Raw genomic sequence first — 24,962 nt, 5'->3', positions numbered from 1 at the left:
TTATCATGTCATAATAACATGTCAAAATAAAACCAAATCTGATATCATTTATTATAATGTAAGAACCCAATCAATCGATCTTTGTACTTCTTGTTTCTTTCATGAATAGTATGATATGTACTGCTTATCGACGAGCCATGAAATTGCTGTGTTTATTGTTTATCGACAACCAAGAATGAAGAGTAACTTGTGAATCTATTTCACCAGCAGAGATCAAGGAAAATCCATTCAGTGTAAACTAATTTCTACATACAACTTATGGCGATCATTACAATAATGCTATAGTTCCTCAAAACCCTCTGCCACACAAAGTTGTATGTTTCAAGAGATCAGAGGGAATTAGTTGCATAACTGATTGAGGAAAGTCGTAATCAAGCAGTTTTCCTTTCAGATGTAAACGAAGTTGTATATTATTAACCAGGCAGACATTTTTGTTATGCCACTGATGCTCGTACTTTGTCGCCTATTTGGACAAGCCTAACCAAGGAGGAATTATGAGGCATAAGTTAAAAATACAATGATGGGGCGGGGTGAAATAAAGGCTTAATCATCTATGAATAAAACTACAATATCCAATCCATTGTATTGCTCTAAATTCACACTGCAAGGAAGAATTACGAGGCATAATCTTTATAATTTCACGGCTAAGATAACTGATTTGTGATTCGTGTAGAGATCTAGAATCGAGAACTTTTCTTGAAGAAAATTCGGCAAAAAACTAAAAAAATGAAGCACCTGTCTAAAAGGCCTTAAGAAAGAAGGAGTTATGAATTGAGTCGAAGGAATGTACTTCCAACAAATACACCACCACTCTGCAAAACTCGATTTATTTCAGCTACCTGACATAAATCCAACAAAATACGGGAACAATTAACCAAAATTTAACCATTTCGATCAAATTTAAGCACATATTATCATCGGGAAAAGAAATACATTCAGATAAGTATATAAGAGAAGAAAGAAAAAGACATAGGTAACGTGTAGCATGGACCCAATCTAAGAGGGAAGTATATATATATATATATATATACACCATTTGACTTGTTCTCTTTCCTCTTCAAAATATCAAGATTATATTGTTTTTTGTATATTTTTTTCATTTATATGCATGAATTTAATATATCATAGTTATAGGTCTGCTGGTATGAACCAAAACATAGTAGGGACTCAAACAAACGAACAAGAAAACTTACTGCACTGGAAGGAGATGGCCAGCAATGCAAGGCTGCACCAGCACGAACAGCGTCAATGGAACCAGATGGAAAGGGAAGCCTGGAAATGTCAGCTCTCACAAGGGCAAGATTGCTGAAAATTATAGAACCAAAAATAACTAATGCATTTTACTTTCTTTTGCACAAATGAAATATCCATATAAGAAAGAAAACTCACGAGCTCAAGATAGAAATGTCATCTTTCATGAAATCATAACATTGGCGAAGCATATTTACCGAAAAATCAAGATCACTAACTTTTGAATAGGCCCCTGATTTGGCAAATTTCCTGGAAAACAAACAACTTCCGCAGCTAACGTCTACGAGGATGCCACCTTCTGCTGGTTTAAAATAATCTTGTGCCATCTTGAACTGCAGAGGATTTCACAGAGATGTTATTGTGCTAAAAGTTTACACAGTCAGCTAGGGAGACATGCCATTTCAAGCCTGAGAAATAAATTACACACCGCGTTTGCATGACAATTGAAGTTGGAAAACCAAACTCTGATGGTCAGCTAATTGACTTTTATCAAGACAACTCACAAATGAACAGATAAGGCCAAAGGCAAATAGTAGAATACCAAACATTTATCCCTATGAAATGTTTTCACAGAAGACACGCCAACTTAGCTATTACTTCATGTATAATCATTTTAAAAAAAACATAGTTCGCAAATGTGGCAATTGTAGGAAACTAAACCATTCTCATTTAGATACAAGTTGGTCCTTTTAGCATTAAACTACTTGTTAGAATGAGGCGCAGTCAAGCATTGACGTTAGAAATAAGATTTAGTTTGAGGTGCAGTTGAATAGTTACGTTAAAAATCAGTATATTGAAAAGTAAATTACCTTTTAGATTTACATACTTCAGTCACACTTTCTAAATAGTTTAGCACACGCACTACAAAGAACAGATGCATGCAAGTATCCACTGCCATAAAATTTATACACACTTATCGATACAGTCAATTAATATAATTTATATATTCATGTACTGATTAAATCACGAACTATTCCACCTTCTGTTTCTTTACTTATTTTCCTCTCATCTGGTAGCAAAACAAATTATCGAGCTTGTCTAAAAATTTCTCGACCTTATTCAGCTTGAAAACTATATTGTACCCTTGCAAGCAAGAGGACCAAAACTTTACCTCTTCTTCAGGACCAGGAAAACCACTAGTGTTGAAGTTTTGGCGCCAGCCGCTCTCATACACAAAAGAAACAAAAGGACGAAGTTAAACTCAAGTAATTACACCAGTTCCATAATCTAAAGAACCTGATATACAAAGATTTTTTTTCCTTCATAAAAAAAAACAAGAGTGTTTTTCGATTTGTACGAGAACTGGGAGCCATTCTAGAGAAGATTATCATGAAATAGAAAAACGTGCATAGCTCGTTCTCATACATTCCAGGGAAAGTCCACTAACACTCTCACAATGACTTCCCTTCCCAGAAGTAAATAAATAAAAGCAGCTGGAAAGTGTAGCAACTTTACCAAATATCAACAAACAGAAAATCTAGTATGCAACACATAAAGAGACAAACAGACCCCTTAAACCTAAGATTGTGCATTTGTCAAAAGTCTAAACATCTATTAATTGTGGCTTTGGGACAAAAAACAACCAATATGACCTACATGATATGCATAAGGGTGTACCATATTACAAATATTTTTGGCAGCACAAGAAAGAGAGGTAGAAAGATATGCTTCAAAAATAGTCGAGCATCAATTAAAATAGAGAAATCCAGGTTATCAGTCTCTGTTTGAATGTTCCAGAAGCAAATATGGTTTTATATCACGAAACAGTAAATAGTAATCATATATCAACTATTTGTCAAGAGAGTTGCAAGACTTTTACTTCATTAAGACAACGGTGCTCCACTGATTTCGGACTACAACCATTATCAATTTTCTTCGTAAAAAGGTTCAGTACACCACAATTTGTTTATGTCAGATGGAATGCTGAGAACACAAGATTCACGAGAATTTAAAAGATTTTCAAGCAATATGACTTATGCTAAAGGTTAAAAACAATATGAAGCAGAGAATTTCAAATTACAGGCATTTTACAAGTGGCAATGTGTCATTAACAGTTAGAGTAAGATCAAGATAAATGTTTTACATGATTCAAATTTACTACCTGAAGAGTTCTGTTCTGCTGGTTTTGACTCAGTGTATTCTTTTGCCCATCAGTTACAGTAAGATCAAGATAAATGCTTTAGCTAGAATATGATTTCTTACACGTCTTACACTTAAAACCAGATCTATAGATTGCTGGCCTGCCAACATTTCATATTTGAATCTAATTTCTGCTTAAAGATCCCTTACTAGAGAGCATCATGTATTTCACAAAATCAAAATTATAAGTTAAAACCTGAAGGCCCTTTCCTTATTAGTGGTTCATAGCAAATGGGGCATGCAAACAAGTCAAAACTTGAAGAGACTTCACTTTCTACGGTGGATTCCTGGTAAGAACAGAGTCCCCAAAAGGTAAACAATTCTAAGTGCTCCCTAAGGCATTTCGAGTTTAAATGCCCAAACAAGGATTGCACAAACATAAGAAAACACTTTATTCTTCCCTCAGGCAAGCGTGTGGTTGTGAATTTTAATAAGAGTTGGAGGATTTTAGCATAAATTGCATGATACTATCCTACAAGCCATTTAACTCGGGTTTGCAAATAAAAGATTCAGGCAATACGTCACCAAAAAAGTAGTTTCAAAAATTAAGTAAAAGCTAATTTTTTCATATATCTGCGCTGATGAACAAAATGAAGAGAGAATATCAAGGAAACAAGCTCTTGAATCCAAAAAAATTGTAACATTTCTCAAATCTTTGATTCATAACCCTCGAATTTTAACATGATCCAAGTCCCCAGCTTAAAAGTCTCAAAAGAATTGCAGAATAGTGACATCTAAGCCTATGCTTTCATCGATTCAATCAAAGTGTTCACGGTACTTCAAGAATCTGACATACTAAACAATGGTCGTCTAAATAATTACAATCGTGAGTCAAAAGGAAGATGGCAATCTCAAATTGAATAATAATTCTTATTAAAATTTCTACCACCGATCACAATTTGTGTCATACTCATATAAACTAAATATACACACCTCAATTTCAACAAACACGATATATTATCCATTTCAAGGGAGTAAAATGTGAAGAGAATTACTGGGTCTAAAGCAACAGCAAAGGTAGCTCGAATTCTTGAAGAGGAAAATCGCGGCCAGGGACATAACCGGAGATTATGAAAAGGACAAGAGTGTTTTGGGAAAAAGGCAAGATCTTGGTGGAAGAGAAGCGACTTTTGAGCAGTAATTCCATACTCTGCTTGTATTGATGATGGTGATTATGGGTTCTCTCTCTTCTTCTGATCGATGATTTTTTTGTGGCAACGATATACATACAAACACAAGCCTATATATATAGGGGTTTTCACCAGAGTGAGGAGAAGTGGAGAAGATTTCTGGTAGTTTTCTTTCATTTTTTTGAGTGAATTGTGTGGCCGAGATGCAGGGGTTTTAAAATTCTGGTAATATCTTTGTTGAGCTCTGTTTATAAATTTTCATCTGGTTTATGGCCAAAAAAAAATGCTTGGCTAGCTTTCAATATACTTAGCGTTGATTCGCAAGCGATGCATATATATTTTTTAAAAAAAATTCGTTAATTTTTTTTAAAGATGATATATTATATTAAAATTTAAAAATTTTTTATTAAAAATATATTTTTTATATTATGAAAGATATGATTATTTGATTAAAAAATATATTTTTTATATTATGAAAGATATGATTATTTGATTAACATAAAAAAAGATTTTTATTAGAATATTATAGATGAATAAGATGTCAATTTATTAAAATTGATTTGATGAAATTTTTATTAAACAAAGAATAGAGCGTGTAATGTCGAAAAGAGTTATTTTTGGGGTTGTGTTTTAATATTTTTTGGGCATTTTTGGGTTCTTTTGTAAAAAATGGTATTGTAAAAATTGATCAAAATAAAACTCGAGTGATTAACATTTTGAGTTGATATTATTTGAATTTTCATGTTTATCTTCCTATTTAATAGTTTATACTTTATATGTTTGACATTTAAGTTTATATAAATGATATTTTATCAACATGAATGTTTATTTTTCAAAACTTGATTTTAGACTCAAAAACTCAATCTTAAAACTCAAACTCGATCTTGATCTTAAGTTCGAGTTCTGAAATTTTTCCTAATCGGGTCAAAGTAAAATGGTACTTGAGCTCGAAACAAATATTCTATATTGTCTCGATCTTCACATGTTTCCTTCCAGAGATCAGCGACAATAAAATATATTAAATCTTTTGATTAGTGAAATGATTCTGCAGATATGTTTTATGACACCACAAGCAGATCTTGGCTAATATTGTATTGTTTTAGACTCTCATTTTATTTTCGAAGTTGTTTGATATATTCAAATCAATTCATTTATTTTTTCCTTTCGTATTCATTTTATTATCTCTTTAATAATGCAGGCGATTGAATGTAAATAATATCAGTGGAAGCATCCCAAGTGAGCTTGGCTGTTTGGCTAACCTCATCAACTTAGATCTATCTCATCAATTAACAGGCCACATTCCACCATCTTTAGCCAAATTCGACTTCTTTACAATTCCTGTGATCTTATATATTCTTACTCACATCATTTTTTTTGTTAACTCTATTTACCATTTATTGTCACTCATTCCTTGTTAAGTAGTGAGGAACACTCTGTTTGAATATTTCCATTTTGAATCATCACGTTGATGATATGATGGTTTACCCTTGAAATTTTGGTGAGTAAATCTTGATTGCTTTTATTGATATTGCCGGCTATTAAATAGCAATAAGTTAACCGGAAAGATCCCGAACGAACTTATTCAACTGGCTCAAAAGGAGCTCATTACTATTAGCCTATGTCCTTGTGATCCCCCAGTTCTGCTTTAGTTTTACTGAACTAAACTTTATTTGCATTAACAGTAGTTCTTGTTTTACTTTTAATGAGAGCAGATATTTTATTGGGAATCTACAGACTCCTGATGACATTTTGATTTTGATCCATGAATATCTTAGTTAATAATTTGACAGATGTTTCGCTTCCACACAAAGATAAAAATATATTCTTTTCAAATCTTACATGTTTTGATGTGGTAGTTTTGTTGTCGATAATAATCTTACATGTTGTTTCCAAAAATAGTAGTCTTTCCAAGATAAAAATAGTAGTTTTTCTACACGAAGATAAAAATAGTAGTTTTATTTCGATTCTCATCGGTGTTGAATAATTGTAAAATAAGATAAATGTTTCATTATTTTTCTTTTTTTTTTCCCTTAGGAATTTGACTGCATTCTTTCAACAAGATATATGATGGCAGATAATTGAAATCTTTATGAATCAATATTCGATGACCTCCACATATATGACAACAAAACGTTACAACAAAAAAGCCATTACACGACATTCTTCTTAAACTACACGCACTATTTAAACTGCAAATATGGCCAAGTAGTAGTATATTGTGATTTGACAGAATGCCGAATTGGCTTTGGCTTTGGCTTTGGCTTTGGCTTGGATTCTACATATCAAAGAAAGGGTTATACTTGAATCCCTTATCGATGCTGCTGCTGCTGAGAGATGCACGAGTGTTCTTGGAGGAAGATAAGCTTGCTTGTGGAGCAAAGAGATTTGGATGTGCATTTTCATCATCATCAAACGTTGTCCATCTTTTAGAGTTGTGCTGCCTCGGATTTATGTTTGAATTTCCCACATCTCCAACATGGTCCTTGAATTCTTTTCTTACCACATCTAATACAACATCCCCGTGTTTATCGCACCATGTCCTGATATTGTGCGTGGAGTAAGAGCAAGTATTTTGGAATAAACTAAAATACAGAAAAAGAAGGGTTGAAATATGTTGCCATTACTTGGGAAACAACTTTTTCAGGTCCTCCTTGTCGACTGGAAGCCTAGTTGAGATTGTTTCAATTTGATCTTCCCTAACATATTAAATGTCTCGTTAGTGATGTACTACCGATGGTACACATAATCAAATCCTATAAGCAATGCTTACGACAGATGAACATGGCGGGGATTCTTTGCACCGAGTTCTTCTTGGATCCGTGTTAGTTCCTTTTTCACGTTCTCTCCTAGAACCTACAAATTTATTTAACATTCGAAATATGTTATCTCCCCTCCACATTGAAAAAAAACAATGTCTTGGAGATATTGAAAGTGAAAATGGTGGTGAAGAAAAATACTATACCTTGTCGATGAAAAAATCTGTTGGGGCGCCGTTTGGATGCAATTTCCTCTTCGTTTTCTTGGTGTCTGGTTCTTCCGCAAATGGATTGGCTACAAGCTGCTCCGTATAGCTAACACCATCTGATTTTCCACTTAGGGACAGTGGAGCTGTTTCATCCTCAGAATCGTTTTTCTTCCATTTCCTGAATCCATCGAACCCCCATGATTTTTTTTTGGGATTTATGTTATCTTTTCCCTCAAGAACCGAACCATTTCCACTACCATCACCACCATATATTTCCTTCCTAAAGGTTTTCTTTTTCCCTTTGTCGCCACCACTTCTTGCCGGTGAGCACTCGACCATTAAAATGGACTTTGTTTTACTTTCTTTTTCATCTAAACGCCCATTCCAAAACGGGGTTTTCGAAGAAATTGCAAGTTCATTTCTAGGAAAACTGAAGTCGCTTACTCTTTGTTCTGCTGGCCTAATATTATTACATCCTATGCCACTTATATCTTCCCGGTACTTCACACTTTTATTTGGTGATACAAAATTGAAAGCAGATGCAACCCCTTTCCTTTGCTTTACTGGTGACCCTACTGTCGGATTATTCCTCGATGTCAATATCTCAAACCGCTTCTCGTCTTTCAAGTCTATTACAGACCACTCATCATTTGAAGCTTCCTTTTGAGCTTGAGCCCCTCCAACTATTACATCTTTCGCCTCAATTTCAGCTCCCTGGATTGCTAGCCTCTGCAACAAAGGCCTCTTTGATGCATGGTACTCTTCCTCTGATATACAATTGGCATAGAGTAACTCCTGGTGAAAATATATGCATTCAACATCATACAATGTAAGATTATGTTCGTTGTCGGAACTAAAAAAAATACATTTAATTTACAATTTTCTTCTAAGTCAAATATGAAGTAATCCCATCAAAATGCAGCAGATTGCTACAACTATTATTATTCCATCTCTCTTAATCTTAATATGTAGGTATCTAAATGGAAAAATATACTATAAATGAAAAACGAATGTTTATCACAATCTTTAAAAACATTATCATGGATGCATCATAATCATGGTATTATTATTGAATCTCATTTTATTATGTTAGAGCAAGCCAACACATTCTTTCCATGAACATACGATCATTTCTTGGAATTCAAACCCATATAAACATAAAATGAAAGAAACACAAAACCCAAACTCGGTAAAGAAGTAAATTTTACAAAGATAAACGCCTTAAATTAAAGCAGACAAGATTAACCAGTTAACCCTTATCAAGATCAATCACGTGATTCAAAATCAACAAACCTGCAAGAAGATCAACTTATCCCTCAGAATAGTGGACGGCTCGTAATCGATGGGCGAAGCAATAAGCCTCTCAAGAAGGTGAGTTCTGAAAGCAGATACCTCATATTCTTCTATGATCCCCTCTTTACAAAGGCCCATCAATTTAAGAATCTGGTGAAACGAATCTTGCTGCCATTTCAGATTATCTGACTGCTGCTTCGACAGCTGCTGCTCCGCAGCTAAAATCGCCGGAAGCCTCCGCTTCTTGAATGAAAAAGGGAGGATTGTGTTGCAGATTGAGGTGATTGAGTCATTCAGTGATCTGTAGTACGTTGTAGTGTATGTATGCACCATTTTCTTTACGGACTACCTCTTTTTTTGCAATATGTTTTCTGGATTTTTATTTTGTAAGGCTTCTTACAAAGATTTGACGTGAGAGTTTGATTTGTGGGTGTTCTGTAAACGGTCATTTGCATTAGCCGTTGGGTTTTCAAAACGTTTGGATTTGCCTTGAAACGACGACGTTTAGGGCTTTTAGCGCTTCCAACTTTTTCTTGATTAGTGAATGGGCCAACAAATTAAAAGCCTGTTAGATTAAGCCTTTTGAATTTCTGATTAAAGAATCTTTCCCAACACGTGGACTCGGTTGGTTGAGAATAAAGACGAAGTCTAGGATTTGAGTGGAATTTATCTCGTAAAAACTTGGATGGCTTGGAGCCAAAATGGCAAAATGTGCTATTTTCATGTTAGGAAAATGGTCTTGTTCTTTTTTTAAGGATTAGTTTCTCAAAGATGTCCATATATTTTCGAATAATTATTATGGGATTTTGGGGGAAAAAATTTGAAAAACTCAAAAGGTATATGTAGTGGTACAAATCTGCTGCAACTTTTGTGTTATAAGAATTTGAAAATTTTTGCATTTTCCTAAAGGCCCTGTTTATGCAATCTACATCACACCATTCACTCGTGTTTCACAAATTACACAATCTTCAAACATCAGTATTGTTCGTATGTTACATAATCATTTCCTAAATATGACATCGCCGATACCATACCCTTTATTGTACATAAAATGGCAGCCACACTTTTTCATTGTTCCATCGGCAAGCATGTTCCCTGCTCCTTCTCCCTCTCCTTCACAGGCGGTGATTTTTCTTGGCCTTGCGAATCCCTGATTTCAATTAATTTTACTTGATTTAAATCATCCACAAATTTAATCTTGTTTTTAGGTTTCAGTTTGTGTTCGCCATATTAAATTCTAGAAATATATATGTATAAAGATTATCACCTTTTAATCTCAGATTTCAGATGGGATTTCAGCCTTTCATCCAACCTTTTCTTGGCTTCTCTGGCCACCGTACCAAGGTTCTGATCCCCTTCCTCCTGGCTGCCGATGGAACTCCTCTGTTCAATCACAAAACAAGAACCCATAAATTATAATGGTAATAGAAAAAGAAAATAAATAAAACAATCCATCGATCCCCCGTTGGATTTACCGTTGAAGAGCTTGAACTGATGCGAAATCCATGGTTTCTTTCGTAGAGACATAAAGAAAAGTTGGCGCCATGGTTGGAATTGTTGGTCTGAGAGGAGAACCTCCTCCTTCTTGCAGCTTCAACCCCGGGGAGCATTCCAGCCATTATTTTTTTTTTTTGATTTCAACAATCACAGAAAGCAAGGAGAAAATAAATAAATTTTACAGGGTTTGTTCATTACAAGATTTCGTTTTGAGGCTTTCCTCGATGTTTCTTGGTATCATTTTGGGAAGTTTCCTTGATGTTTCTACTTTCAAGATTGTTTAATAGAATATTAGTGTAGTGGTTAAACTTTATTTTAAAAAAAGGGATTTAATTATAATACATAACAATTTAGAAGAAAGCAAATAAGCATTAATGGACTTGTGAAAATAGTAGGTTAGGAAGAGCAAATAAATGAGATTTTGGATAAAATTAAGTCCTGAATTTCTAGTGGTTTTCCTAAACCAAACGGATATGTTTGTTGGACGGTTCTGTTACATTAATGAAATTATATATATAAATAAATAAATAAATAAATATATATATATATATATATATATATATATATATATATATATATATATATATATATAATCTCATTTTAAAATTTAAAATGAGATCTTAAGCTGAGATAAGAGGTAAAAGCTAAAGAGTGAGTCTCATGTGAGACCGTCTCATGGATCTTAATCTGTGAGACGGATCAACCTTACCCATATTCACAATAAAAATTAATACTCTTCGCATAAAAAATAATACTTTTTCATGGATGACCTAAATAAGAGATCCGTCTCACAAATATGATCCGTAAGACCGTCTCACACATATTTTTGACAACGCAAATCTTTATTAGGCTAAAAAATAAATAAAACAAAAACATGTCTATTGTGAGCAAGTTGCATCACTTCAATTTATTTTATTTACTGACATCTTGCCTTCATTTTTTACAATAACAAAATAGTTTTATGAATTTATATCAATGATATCGATTAAATCGATGTATATTTTTTTATGAAAAATAAAATTTTTGACATAAAAATAATATATTTTTTTGATTTCGGTCGAGTTGGAGATTCATCTAACAAATTTGAACCATACATCTGTTTTACAAGACTTTTTGTGTTTCTAAAATAGCAATCTATAAAAAAAATTAATTTTTAATACTATATAAATCGCATCAAAATATTACTTCCTCAAATTATACGAACACCAATCCGTTTACGTGTATGAAAACACCCCGCAAAATGGAACCAATTTATAATTTTATCGCTAAAACAGATTTATACTTTATTGTGACTGTATTTGGTTCATATTAATTAATTGGTATGTTATTTATTTAGAGTGAGTCTCATGTGAGACCGTCTCACGGATCTTAATCTGTGAGATGGGTCAACTCTACCCTATTCACGATAAAAAGTAATACTCTCAGCATAAAAAGTATTACTTTTAAAAAGTATTACTTTTTCGTGGATAACCCAAATAAGAGATCCGTCTCATAAATATGACTCGTGAGACCGTTTCACATAAGTTTTTATCATTTATTTATGTACTTGAATTCAAAGGCTTTCGCTGATTCTGTTTAAGTTCATTGATTATAAAATTGAGGTAAAACTGCTATTTAGTCTCTCTTTTTTGCGATTTGTTTGTATGTTTTTTGTTTTTTTGTTTTTATGTTTGTCAAATTTCATATATAGTATGATATTTTTGATTATTTTCAATTTTTTTTTTTTTTTTTACACGACAAAAATATAATTTTTACATGATATCAATACGACGGTGATTTATGTTGTGTGATATTTTTTCGAAGGACTCTCCAAAACAAAGGAGAAGGCAGATATATAATTAAAACAATTAAATATATTTTAAATCAATTTAATAAATTAAACATCATCGATAGTAACTTAAATAATTTTCTCACGCATGTTATTGTAATGGGGACACTGTTATAAACCCAATACAACTCTTACGATGTTTTGACGTACGAGAACCATTCATTTAAACGGACAATAAGCATTTTAATATACTTTGTGTGTGATTTTCAGTACTCCTTTTATCAGGCGCAGATACTGTACGCCCCCAGAAACAAAGTACAAATTTAGATTGATTTGAACGAACATGCGGATAAGGTGACAAGTTGGTCACAACCAAATAGAGATAGATTCGACCGGATATCAAGATTGTACTATTGAGACGAAGTCTCAGATTCAAATGTCAATTGTGATATTTTCTTCCAAAAATAATTAAGATTACAGCCAGCTCAAACAGAGTAGCCGGCAGTGTTGATCCTTTATTCCAAATCCCTTCTCAACGAATATGTGGATGATGTGACAAGTTGGTCACATCCAAATATAGATTTGATCGGTCGATTATTTGTGATTCATCTCACATCAAAATCAGATAATTGATATAAAATCTTAAATTCCAAACTCATTCCTGATATTTTCCTTAAAAAAAATCAAGATTCCGCCCCAATCTATATCCCTTTTCCAAATCTAAATCGATTTTCTCTCTCTCCCTCATATATATATATATATATACACACACACACTGACACTCACTCACTCGTAGATTAACACTCGCCAAAACCAGAGAGCGAAACGCCAATAACCTACATTGATGGAGTACGAGAACAACCCTTGCGTTAGAGTACACAAACCGAAAAGATCTCTGTGTTTCTTTTGCTGTTTCCGCCACCGCCATCATCTCTATGTTCAGCATCCTTCGCCTCCGCCACCGCCGCAGCCGTCTTTCAATGAAGAAAATCCAGTGGTGATATGGGACAAAACGAAGGGGCCCCGTGATAATTCTTTATCGGATATCAGAGAAAAATGCCGTTCCATGTTGGGTCTTCCTGGATCCAGAAAAAAGAGGCATTCTTCCGCAGATTTTCGGTACGATCCTCTGAGTTATTCTCTGAATTTCGAGGACGGGTTTCGTTGCGACGAGGAGGCGCCGTTCAGGAATTTCTCCGCCAGGCTGCCGCCGTCTCCGCCGTTGATTAACGGTTTCGAGAGAGTTTAATTCGTTTTTCTAGGAGAGTTCTCGGCCTTTCTGTAAATAAATTTTGTCATTGGCATTTCACAGTTATTAATGTACGTATAACTTTTTTGGTACATTAACCCTTCGATCGAGCGAATCCATTCTCGTGACAATTCTTTTTGTTCTTTCTTTCATGCTTTGTAAAGGTGAGGAAATAATTGAATTATAAATTTACGATACGCAAAATTTTTCATTGTTTTTTTCTGAAAGTACATGACGATGATGTAATAATCACATCCCATATTCCCATTAGAATCCCGAAACTCTCAGAGACATCTCTTTGTTCTTCGTGGCCATTGCTGATCATCAGGCAGTTGGGTTAAGAATAGAACATTGTTTGAAATCATATTTGGTTTCACATGTATAACTTTCCCATAAATCATCTAGCATTGATTATACTTAGATACGAAGCCAGACAAATTAATTGGGCAGCGGAAAAATGACTTTTTTTAAAATATATATATATATATATAACTAATCAACAAAAAAAAAATATAAATATAGTAGTTCTTGTTACACTTCCACTTGCCTTTCTCTGTTAAGCTTCATTGCAATCTGCTGGTCTTGTTGCCTTCTTCGGCTAAGTTTCGCCTGTGCGTGTAGCTTGTTTTGGAGTTCAGATTGCTTTATCAGTAGCAAGCTAAGTGTCTTCTCAGTTTAGATTATTTTTTTACTTAATTTGTGATGCTTCGGATTATATTCTCAATTTACATTATCCTTTGCTTAATTAGTAGTACTTCAGATTGCCTCGTGCCCCTAGCTTCCGAAGTCATTTGCTTAGCTTTTTTTGTCTTTTAAGACGACTTGCATTATCCCGACACTACTCTCCTGTCGTTTGAATTGACTATACTCATCTTCTAACTATCTGCACGGTTCAGGTTGTCTGGCCGTCTCAGATGGCCTTTACAAGTTGAGATTCTTCTCATGTCAAGACATTGATCTACTTGTTCTTGGCTGTAGGTTTCTAATTGTTTGCACGTTCAATGGTATTAACGTTGGGTCTGCTGCATTAGTCATTGTAGCTTTGTAAACTACTGACGCTCGATCGTTAGACTTCCCGACATTTTAGTGCATGAATTTCATCTTGGTCGAGTTTCAGAGGTTTACTAATCGAGTACATACCGCGTAAATGATCGAACTCTTCAGACCGACTTAACTAATTATGTATGCTTCATTAGGAAGAATTTGGGCCATTGCATATGAAAATTAGGGAGCTACTAAAAATAAGAAGAGGAGGATGGGAGGTAGGAGTTTGAATGTTCAACACTCAACTTGTTAATCGAAATTTCTAAAGTCAAACTAGCTAGCTGTCAAATGGCCTTTCACAATAACATTATCCACAAACACCCTTTGGCTACCTCCTCTTTTTATTAATTTATTTATTGTTAATCAATTTCTAAATTTTCTCAGAGGAAAATCTCGACCCTGGGTCCCAGTGGGTTGCTCCCCACACGCACACACAAGCAACACGCTTAAACACGGCCACTCACGTACAATATATCTCCTAACATCCATCTTCCAATTTCATCGTTTTCCTTTCTTTCATCTCCCTAAGAAATTTAGCTCTAGCTCTTACTTCTTCAGTCGGTATAACTTTTATGGCGAATTCTCAAGAGACATCGGGTTATTCTGGCAAAAAACATGGCGGATACTGCTATGAGTACGCGGATTCTCTCACCGGATGCAGCTGTTTCCGGTGGTTTAGCTTCGGATGGAGCGGCGGCGAAGTGGGGGGAAATCATTTTCTGTTGCAAGAAAGAGGAGTAGGGCCTCAAAAGGAGACATCGTTGCTGGAAAAATTCAAGAATTTAACTTCAAAGATTCACAAGAAATTTACTAACGAGCGGACGAACCAGTTTCTTTATTCTCCTGAAACTTATGCTCTGAATTTCGCCAGTGAGCTTGAACAAGAAGAAAATGGCGACTTGATGCACAGTTTTTCGTCAAGATTTGCTTCTCGTCCACTGATTAATGATCAACAGAGGAGAATGGCTTCCTTGTGATCATACACAAATTTTCATAATTTTGATGTCTGTTACAGAGTAATTTCTGGGATTGCTTAATCTGGCTCATTTGTTCGGTACGTGTTGGAAATGAAAAGAGATTTCGCTTATACTTTGATGCCATTAATCACATTAATTATGTTTCTGCAAGTGTGTACTAATAATTCCAAAATTTCCAATCTAATTTGACGAAACATCGTCCGACCTATCAAACACCGAAAACATTATCCAAACATATAATTTCACAAATCCCAGAAACAAGAATTACTATATTTTAGAAATTAATGGTAAAAGTTAAATTCTCCCTGAAAATTGTGCACCAAATTTTAATTCATTTTCAGCGGGTAATTGGAAAAGACGGATGACAACATCAACATTGCCCTATATAATCAAGTCCATGAGCCCAACATTGGTCTGGGCTTAATAATTAATAATGTAAGTTAAGGCCATTATTGGGCCGAGAAGGCTAAGTCTATATTTATTTATTACTACTTTTGATCTAAAAATATATATAAAATTCCAAATCGCGATTCTAGTTTTATTATTCTTATGAAAAGTGCAAAATATAAAAAAAAAATCAATAACATAAATTATTACTATGATAATAATATATTTTATACAAAATCTATTTATTTTATATAAAATTATATTCTAAGCTTAAGTATTGAATTAGTCTCTTACTAGTTGTCCATCTATATAATAAACGAAAAAATTAGTTAGTTTTTTTTTTATTCAATTTATGATCCCAGGATTTTTCTATACTATTTGTGATATAGTGAAATTTTAGCCATTGAATCATCAACACATGATATCAAGTTTCGTTAAAATATGAGAGATCAACATGATCTAATGATGTTGAAATACGAGGAAAATTACTCACAATGAAAAAAAAAACTAATTCCAGATTCCGTGTATAAACACTTTGGAGGATTTTTAATGAGAGCTAAGCTTTAGGGAGGACACATTTATTCCTTGAGTAGTTAGTGAAGGAAGTACAAAAATTCTAACCAAACTTAAGATAGAAAAAGTCAATCTTATTGACTAATCAAGCATTTCAATAATCACACACTTTAAACCTAAATAAATATTTCGTAATATATTATTTTAAGTATATTCCGGCTTTATTTAATCTTACGATCGACTCTATTCTACTATAAATTGTGTGTGTGTGTGTCTCTATATATATATATATATATATATATATATATATATATATATATATATATTATGGTAAATTGAATGCTTTTTTTTTTAAAAAAAAAACGGATGCAAGAAAAAAAAAAGATGGTGGGATGAGCAAATGATGAGTTGTTGGTGTCGTCACAACTGCGTCATCTCTGGTAGAAAATTGAAGTTCGAAGCTAGTATTTGCTGTGCTTTTTCCTTTTCCAAAAGTCAACATCACTCATTTTTTTTTATTTATTTTCATTATTTAGTTGTTATCTTGTATTCAGAAATCAGAACCCATGGTTGGTGGGCCATTTTCAAAATGTATCTACTTTTTTTTCTTGGTCTTTGTCAAAAATCGACTTTTACTCATTAATGGTCATTCAATTTTGTTTGATCAAAGTACAAGATTTTTTCCAGGGGCGGATCTAGGATTTTGGCATGGGGGGACCACCTTTGCGACGGTTTTCTATAAAACCGTCGCAATATTGCGACGGTTACAATAAACCGTCGCGGAATTTGCGACGGTTTTTTGTAAAACCGTTGCTAAACCGCGACAGTTTCTATATAACCGTCGCTAAAATTTTTTTTTCAAATATTTGGAGGGCCGTGGCCGCCATATAGCGACGGTTGTTGATAAAACCGTCGCGCATTTTGCGACGGTTTCCGTCACAACCGTCGCTAAAAAATTTTTTAAATTTTTTTGGGGGGGCCGTGGCCTCCGTTCGCCCTACACTAAATCCGCCCCTGATTTTTTCACATCAATAATATTATAAAATGTAACAATAACTAAAAATTTGTAAGATAATCAAAGTAAATAAATTTAAATGTTCAATAATGATTTGTATGTTTTGTTTTTAAAATTTATATAATTTTAAAAGTAGGTGTCAAATTAAATTTATATAAAGTAAGTTTCATATGTATTTTGGGTGTTAAAATTTAAAATTAACTTAAGATTTTGTGAGATTCGAGTTTTGTTCTCAAACTGATTCCTCGTTTCTAGAAACTGAATTAGAATCAAATTACAGTATTTAGAAGAGCTTATTCTAGTGATTTGATCAGTTTCTACATGCAATTTCCAAACATTTTATTGATTAAAATCTGGAAGCACTTAAAATATGTTTTTGCAAATACTACTTAAATCTCTTGTTCCCGGTTCTAATTTGAAATAGAAGCCAAAATATAATTTCGGTTTTGGAGTCATGATTCGAAGAAAGCCATGATCCGATCAAATTTCAGACCGATCGAGTAAAAATGCCATGATCATGTGAGTGAATTATATGTAGGATTTTACAAATATTTGTAATAATATCTTATTTAATTTTTTTTTTAAATTTGTATAGTGAGTTGAATCTTGAAGAGTTGTTATTTGTATGTGAATATCAAGTATTTAGAAACCCATTTCTCCCACTTTTATTTCTTTCTATTCACACACGTGGTTTTGATATATTTTATATATTTTTTGTAGGCTGAAAGAGCTGTTGATTCATAGGTTGGCTTTATTTAATTAATTCGATACGTACTAGTAGAGCCGCGACGACATATTGCTGCTGGAAAATTAAAATATCAAGATTTTTGTTTTTTATAAACAGTTGATCCTATAATATAGTAGTTAATTTCATGCAATAAATTGGGGTATTATATTTTTAGAAGCTTTTAAAATTAAATATCAATATTGTACACCTTAATCAATCAATATAGTTAATTGTGACAGAACTTAGGAATAATTTCTACCTGCTGCAGTTTGATACACTGTTTTTCGAAATTATATGTTAAATACACAAGTTAACTTAACCAAATGGAACAAAGTTATAGTTTTTAGGATATTGTCGGATCAAAAAATTCGAAAATGAGCCGACAAAATATTTTTTAGGTGATCAATATTTGTAATTTTTTTTTAAAAAATAATCCAGACCAACTGCCCCCGCCCTATTCATCCTCGATTCGGATCTAGTAAAATATAATCTTGTAATTTTTTTTTTTTCTGATCTCAAAATATATTAAACAGTCTATGTTCCGTTATTTAGTACACTCAATAAAATCAACATAGAACATGAATACCCCGGAGAAAGAGTGGCAGATCCAAGAAATTCCGCGTTGGCTAAACGCATATCTTCACCAGCACACACTTTAGTGAAGAATTCAAAGATCAGCGTGATGCCATCCATCAAAATCATCTGAATCACTCCCTTTCACAGGTACACATATATCTATATATCCATCCACAGATCCACTCCTTGAGATTAAACAGTACCTTTTAAATCTAAAATTTCGTATTGGAAACAAATATATATATATATATATATATATATATATATGTATGTATGTATGTATGTATGTATATGAAATGATTCGATGATATTGTGCCTCGTCCTTCATGTTCACTTTGAACCAGCCAACATAAAAAAGTCTTAATCAAATATTAATTATTTGGCCATCGAACTTGCTGCACAATTCTCGTCCTTTATTTAATGATATAAAATAAATGTAAAAAATTGTACTTGTGGTATATAATAGTATAATTCAGTGAAAAAGTCTAACGGGTTTCGTCCCTTATTAGCAAATAATTCCATTCCCATTATTCTTTCCTCGAAGCATCCTTACTCCGCAAGAAACTTCAACCCTTACAATTTCTTCCTCTATTTAACAACCCTCTATCCCATTTACCTTTCTTTCTCATTTGCTATCCTTCATTTCCCATTCCACTTAAAGATAACATACAGAAACTAATCTTTTTTTTATTTTTTTCATTTTTCGGGGTTATATATGATCGAATAATTTGCATGTACGTGTTTCCAAAAATGGAACAAGGGTATGCTGCAGGTCCATCTCAACTAAACGCTAAGATTAATAGCGATAATTACGTTGATTTTTGCGTGGAGGAGTTGCCTCCAGGGTTTCGATTTCATCCGACGGACGAGGAGATTATTGTTCATTATCTTATGAAGAAGGTTATGGATAGAAGGTTCGCTGCAAGAGCTATTGGAGAAGCCGATCTTAATAAGTCTGAACCCTGGGATTTGCCCAGTAAGTGTTCTTTTTTCTGCTCATCTCTTGTTGTGATTCACGTTGATCTTGATTTTCATGTAGAAAAAAATTTACGTTCCCTTTTTAGGTGAATTTTGATATATTTATATACACATCATGATCAGTAAGAATGGAGTACAGGACGAGGAATTAATTTGGAGTGTAATTTAAGATGATAAAATCTAAGTTCTTTTTTCTTAGAAAAGTTATAGATAAATTTAATGTTTTGAAAAACTCGTCCGCTGATAGATCTATCGATCGATGTAGTATAAAGGGGATCATTTAGTTCGAACACCCCAATTACTTTTGCATCAATATTTTAATTTATGTTCTATATATTTCATATTTGTGTATAAACGAAATGTAGAAATCTGTAGTCTTTGCAACATTAATTTACATAATTTTAGACCAAAAATCACGATGCCGAATTCTTATAATCGAAACCCGAAAAAAAATCGGTTTGGCATACGGTTGGAAAATTTCATTTCCCCGGATTAAACAAAGAGCGAACGATATATTTTTCTTACAGTCAGACGAAAAACGTACGGAACCGTATTGAAAGCAAAATTTAACCGATTCTATTGTTTTGAAGAAAAGTTATCAAATTTTTCTAATGAGGTGTAATCTACTTTTTAAAAAAAAAAAAAATTCTAATGAGGTGTAATCTTTGACTTTAAAAAGAAAAATTGTAAAAATAGCAACAATTTTTTTTTCTTTTTAAAAAAATTTCTGTTCAAACCAAAATGGAATCACATTAATTTGGTTTGGTTTGGTTTGGTTTTGATACGAAAATTGACTTGGTCCGAAACTGACTGTTGTAGTCTCTGCAAAACCGAAACCCCGTCATTTATTTAGGGAGAATTTGGTGCTCACAAATTTGAGATAATGTATTTTTAGTCAAAGAAAATAATAAATCCAACAGATGGTGGTACCACTGTAGGTGATCCGGGTCCATATATTTATATATCCTAGTCTTTTATCTCATGCATTAATTATAAATAATCTTAATATGAATCAAGATTCAATCCTAGTGATATTATCCAAAAACAAACTATTAATTTTGCATATTATTGTTTTTTTTTTTTGGTTTGATTAATCAGAACAAGCAAAGACAGGAGAAAGGGAATGGTTCTTCTTTTTCCAAAGAGATAGAAAATACCCAACAGGAATGAGAACAAATAGGGCAACAGTGAGTGGATATTGGAAGGCAACAGGCAAAGATAGAGAGATCAAATGTAAGGGTAGAAATAATAGCCTTGTAGGGATGAAAAAGACCCTTGTTTTTTACAAAGGGAGAGCTCCTAAAGGGGAGAAATCCAATTGGGTCATGCATGAATTTAGGTTGGAGGGCGATTTTTCAAATTACAACTTCTCCAAGGCAGCCAAGGTACTATATATGTCTCTACTTATTAATTAATCTTATTGTTGTTGACGACTTCGATCGGACTATAGCGAGTATACATTACATTAGCTTCACATGATAATAGCATTCTTTCATATATATACACACACACACACACACACACACACACACTAGTTAAACACACTTTCTTTGTATTTCAAGGTCCGTTAAAAATAATGTAAAAGTATATTATATTGCTCTTTTGATCATGCTATGACAGGAAGAATGGGTTGTTTGCAAAGTTTTTCACAAAAACATAGGAGCCAAGCTAGCAAGAATGGAGTCTTTTGTGGATCATTTGTTGGATATTCCCAGTCCCACACATCTTCCCCCATTGGCAGACTATTCATGTTCGAACAATAATCAAAAGCCCAATTCAAGCATCGGCGCCTTTGATCCTGATCACCATGAATGCAAGGTAAATATTTCCAACGCATCATCGAGAATAATCTTGAACAACCCTACAATACCAATATCACAACATGCCCAAAGAAAATCTCTCCTACCCCCTCACAATCTCACCACAACATATCAATATAACTCTAGCCTTCCGAATCCGAACCCTTTTTTCTACCCTCAAATCCCTCTTCCGAATCCGTCAGCATTCCCCTACCAGGCTTCATCATCTCTTGGTATGGGTACTATTCCGAGCTATCCGACCAACTTTCCCTTCAAGAGTACTACTGGTGTTGATCAAGAAAATCTAAGGCAACTTCTTGCCTCGAACATATGCAAAATGGATCGTTTTTCGGGTAATGATTCTATGGTCAGCCATTCTCAAGAAACTGGACTGAGCACTGAAGTTGTCAATGAAATAACTTCCGTAGTTTCCAAAGGGGATATCGAAAGCAAGAGTACTGCACCAATATTCGATGATCAAGAACTTGAGGGTTTATCTTTTAGTCCTAATAGTATTTCGGATTTGGGTTCTCTGTGGAGCTACTGATCAAGACCAAATACATATAGTATGAAATTTAGTTATTACATGATTGTATATGGTAAAGTTTATTGTTAATTTGTTATAGGTTATTAATTTATGTGCATTAATTGTTTCATTTAAGGTATATTGAGGCTAGGAATCTGATATGTGTACTAACATTAATGTGGCTTGTGTACATGCTCGTTGAGTCCATCGGTACGTTTTAGTTATCTTAGTGTCGTGTTTATATTTTCCACGTTAATTATGGGACAAAATCAGTTGTACCAATTGCATGAATTAAGATTATACGGAGATTCCATTCGATTCGATTCGAGATGAAATGACGTCTCATTCTCGCTACATTAGCAATTAATTTCCACATCTTTGGTTTTTATTGATGTAACAGTTTTTTAAATATTTTACATGAAGAATAAGTCTCTTGTGAGACCGTCTCACGGATCTTTATCTGTGAGACGAGTCAACCTTACCGATATTCACCATAAAAAGTAATACTTTTAGCATAAAATGTAATACTTTTTCATTAATCACCAATAGATATCTGTCTCACAAAATACGACCCGTGAGACCGTCTCACATATGTTTTTGTCTTACATGAATTGTCGCGGATGAATTTTCCCATTAATGATTAATACAATAACACTATTGGCCATCAATAATCGTTGAGTGTATTTGAAATTATATTCTATGGTAAAGTGTGTACAACATAAGTTAAAAATCTATATGTGTAATATTCGTTAGTATTTTTCTAAAAGTTTTAGTTCATCTTCGCAATTTAATATATATCGTATTAGCTGTGTTACTTGTGTAGAGAATTGGCAAAAGGTGTTTATAAATAATTTCCATTTTTTTTAAAAAAAAAACAGGCTTTATTTTATTTTTAAAGAAAACACGTATCAAATAGAATTCTTTGAAAAGGAAAGCAGAATGATTCTCGTGCAACACGTCATATTTATAAAAAACAAATTCGACGATCGATGGATAATAATATTCAATATTCCATTCTCGAATCAAGGAATAATTAACGAATCAATTACTGCTCTTTTCAATGTACAATTACCAAGTCATAACTTTTGAAATATTTCTAGCATGGGGAAATTTTATTTTTTTCTCTTATATATTTAATTTTTGCGAATTCGGTTATTATATTGTTAAGTTTTGTTCTCAATCCAACATTTTTTTGTGTATGACGCTAACATGATGCTGATATATATAATGTCATATCAATGTTTCATATAGAAAAACTTAAAATTGTCAGAAATTAAAGATACTTCAAATAGTACAGGGCCGTGCTTCTTCGGAGTTATGAGAGTCGGATGACTCAGGCCCAATTTGTTTTGGGGCCCAAAAATTTTAAAAAAATTATTATATATACTGCTTTTTTAATTTATAAATATTAAAATATAAAGAATAATAAAATATCAAATAAAATATTGTCAAATTGCTTATCCCAAACTTGGCGAGAAAGCCAGAAACAACGGTCAAAGTGATATCTATCCTTCGTCTTCTCCATCTTCGACTCCAGCATCAGTTGCTCACCCTTGTAAGTGTATTAATGTTATGTACAGTAATAATTTGTATTATAATGCTTTCTCCCCTAATCAGTTGCTTACAACGTGCAGACGATGAAACCTTGTTAAGGTCTTGCAAGAATCTTGAAAATTCTTTGACTCATAAGGGTTGTTCTGATATTAATGGGGATGATCTATTTTCGGAGTTGACATTCTTGAGGTGCTCATTACCAAGAGAAGCAAAATCGGCCATTGATGTAGTGAATTACTGGAAGAAAATGGATGGGTGTTTACCAAATGCTCATATTGCTTATAAAATCTTGTTGACTGTCCCGGTCACAGTAGCAAATGCAGAGCGAAGTTTCTCAAAGTTAAAGCTCATCAAAACTTTTCTCCGATCAACCATGTCACAAGAAAGATTGAATGGATTGGCTATGTTATCGATTGAGAAAGAAATTACTGAACAACTTGATTGTACAGACTTGATTAGTATTTTTAGCTCTAAAACTGTTAGACGGGTTGTTTTTTAGTGATCATTTTGGACATATTTGATATTTTTATTCATTTAATTTTTTATATTGTCTTTAACGTATTGGTTTAATTTGAAAAATTGCTATCGAACTAAAAAAAATATGAACACACATTATGATTCAGAGGTCTCTTTTTAAAAGTTAGACTCAGACCCAAATATTATTAGGATCGACCCTTGCAAATGTATAGTAAAATATTTCATTAATTGTTACATAATGTTTGGTCGCCTATTTTAGAGGAGCCAATAATTCAAGTAGCGTGTATCCATGGTTCTCCTACAAGTGTGCAGCACACTCACTCCAACATATAATACAGGTGGTGCAATCCTACGACTCAAATCAATTATTATTTGTGGGTTTAAAAAAGAGAATTATTTTTAAAATTGTTTCTTGTAGGATTCTCCTATAATTAATTCATGTTCATTCAAAGCTAAGCTTCCAACTTAATTTCTTGCTTGCACGTATGGTAACAGTAGTAGAAGATTTAAAGCTTTATTCAAGGAATGGAGAAAATGAATGCATCAGAATATCCTTTTTTTAGATCCATCAAGGTTACACACTTTATGCATGATATTATGACGACTAATAAGCACTAAACGTATTATTTTATGTTATATTTGGAGTATTTCTCCTCATCAATATATAAATGTCATTTTTCATTAAAATGTGAGGATTCACATGATCTAATGATATTGTAATAGAAGAAAAAACACTTTCGATATAACAAAGACTAACTCGTCCCAAAACACATCGCAAACGTTGGTAAATAAAATCTGAAAATTCAAATTTTAGTTAGCTAGTTTATTGTTATTATTTTTAATACGTCGACCTGATTTATAACGTGAAAATCCGAATCTTTTGTGTATATTTTTATGAGTTTTAATATTCAAGACCAGATTACTTATTTAATAACTTTAAGTACAGAAAATTTGTGGTCTTTGTCACCATTTTATTATTTGTTTTAGTTTCTTTAATTTAAATATATTTTTTGAAAATATATTTAAATTTTTAACTTAAAATTGCTGATTTGGAATGGACTTAGAACTGAGCGGCTTGGAATTAAGGGACACCATAG

The 24,962-nt window shown here is 33.2% G+C and overlaps 4 protein-coding genes and 1 pseudogene across 5 annotated transcripts; 3 read left to right on the top strand and 2 right to left on the bottom strand.

The window, feature by feature from the left end:
* Positions 1-484: 484 nt before the first annotated feature.
* Positions 485-2,437, bottom strand: LOC140828642 (uncharacterized methyltransferase At2g41040, chloroplastic-like; annotated as a pseudogene).
* A 4,169-nt stretch (positions 2,438-6,606) lies between these two features.
* LOC140825393 (uncharacterized) lies at positions 6,607-10,600 on the bottom strand. Of its 2 annotated transcripts, none has more exons than XM_073187142.1 (7): positions 10,254-10,600; positions 10,046-10,161; positions 8,779-9,928; positions 7,483-8,280; positions 7,291-7,373; positions 7,145-7,216; positions 6,607-7,060 (listed from the first exon to the last, which is right to left on the bottom strand). In XM_073187142.1, the coding sequence occupies exons 3-7, from the start codon at positions 9,109-9,111 to the stop codon at positions 6,796-6,798; spliced, it is 1,551 nt and encodes a 516-aa protein (XP_073043243.1). In that variant the 5' UTR covers positions 9,112-9,928; positions 10,046-10,161; positions 10,254-10,600; the 3' UTR covers positions 6,607-6,795. The 2 variants fall into 2 exon arrangements, with proteins under 2 accessions (XP_073043243.1, XP_073043244.1); XM_073187143.1 differs by having other exon boundaries at positions 7,294-7,373.
* A 2,287-nt stretch (positions 10,601-12,887) lies between these two features.
* On the top strand, positions 12,888-13,292 carry LOC140828641 (uncharacterized). The gene has a single exon (XM_073191579.1). It carries the CDS (start codon positions 12,888-12,890, stop codon positions 13,290-13,292), a length of 405 nt encoding a protein of 134 aa, XP_073047680.1.
* Positions 13,293-14,908: 1,616 nt separating this feature from the next.
* Positions 14,909-15,313, top strand: LOC140828640 (uncharacterized). The gene has a single exon (XM_073191578.1). It carries the CDS (start codon positions 14,909-14,911, stop codon positions 15,311-15,313), a length of 405 nt encoding a protein of 134 aa, XP_073047679.1.
* Positions 15,314-19,107: 3,794 nt separating this feature from the next.
* Positions 19,108-22,078, top strand: LOC140825392 (uncharacterized). Its single transcript, XM_073187141.1, has 3 exons — positions 19,108-19,507; positions 20,608-20,894; positions 21,130-22,078. Exons 1-3 carry the CDS (start codon positions 19,264-19,266, stop codon positions 21,853-21,855), a joined length of 1,257 nt encoding a protein of 418 aa, XP_073043242.1. The 5' UTR covers positions 19,108-19,263; the 3' UTR covers positions 21,856-22,078.
* The last annotated feature ends 2,884 nt before the right edge of the window (positions 22,079-24,962 follow it).

The sequence above is a fragment of the Primulina eburnea genome, chromosome 3 (genome assembly GCF_022965805.1).
Source record: "Primulina eburnea isolate SZY01 chromosome 3, ASM2296580v1, whole genome shotgun sequence".
NCBI lineage: Eukaryota > Viridiplantae > Streptophyta > Magnoliopsida > Lamiales > Gesneriaceae > Primulina > Primulina eburnea.
Note: the sequence above shows the minus strand (reverse complement) of the source record. Positions and strands in the feature narration are given on the sequence as shown.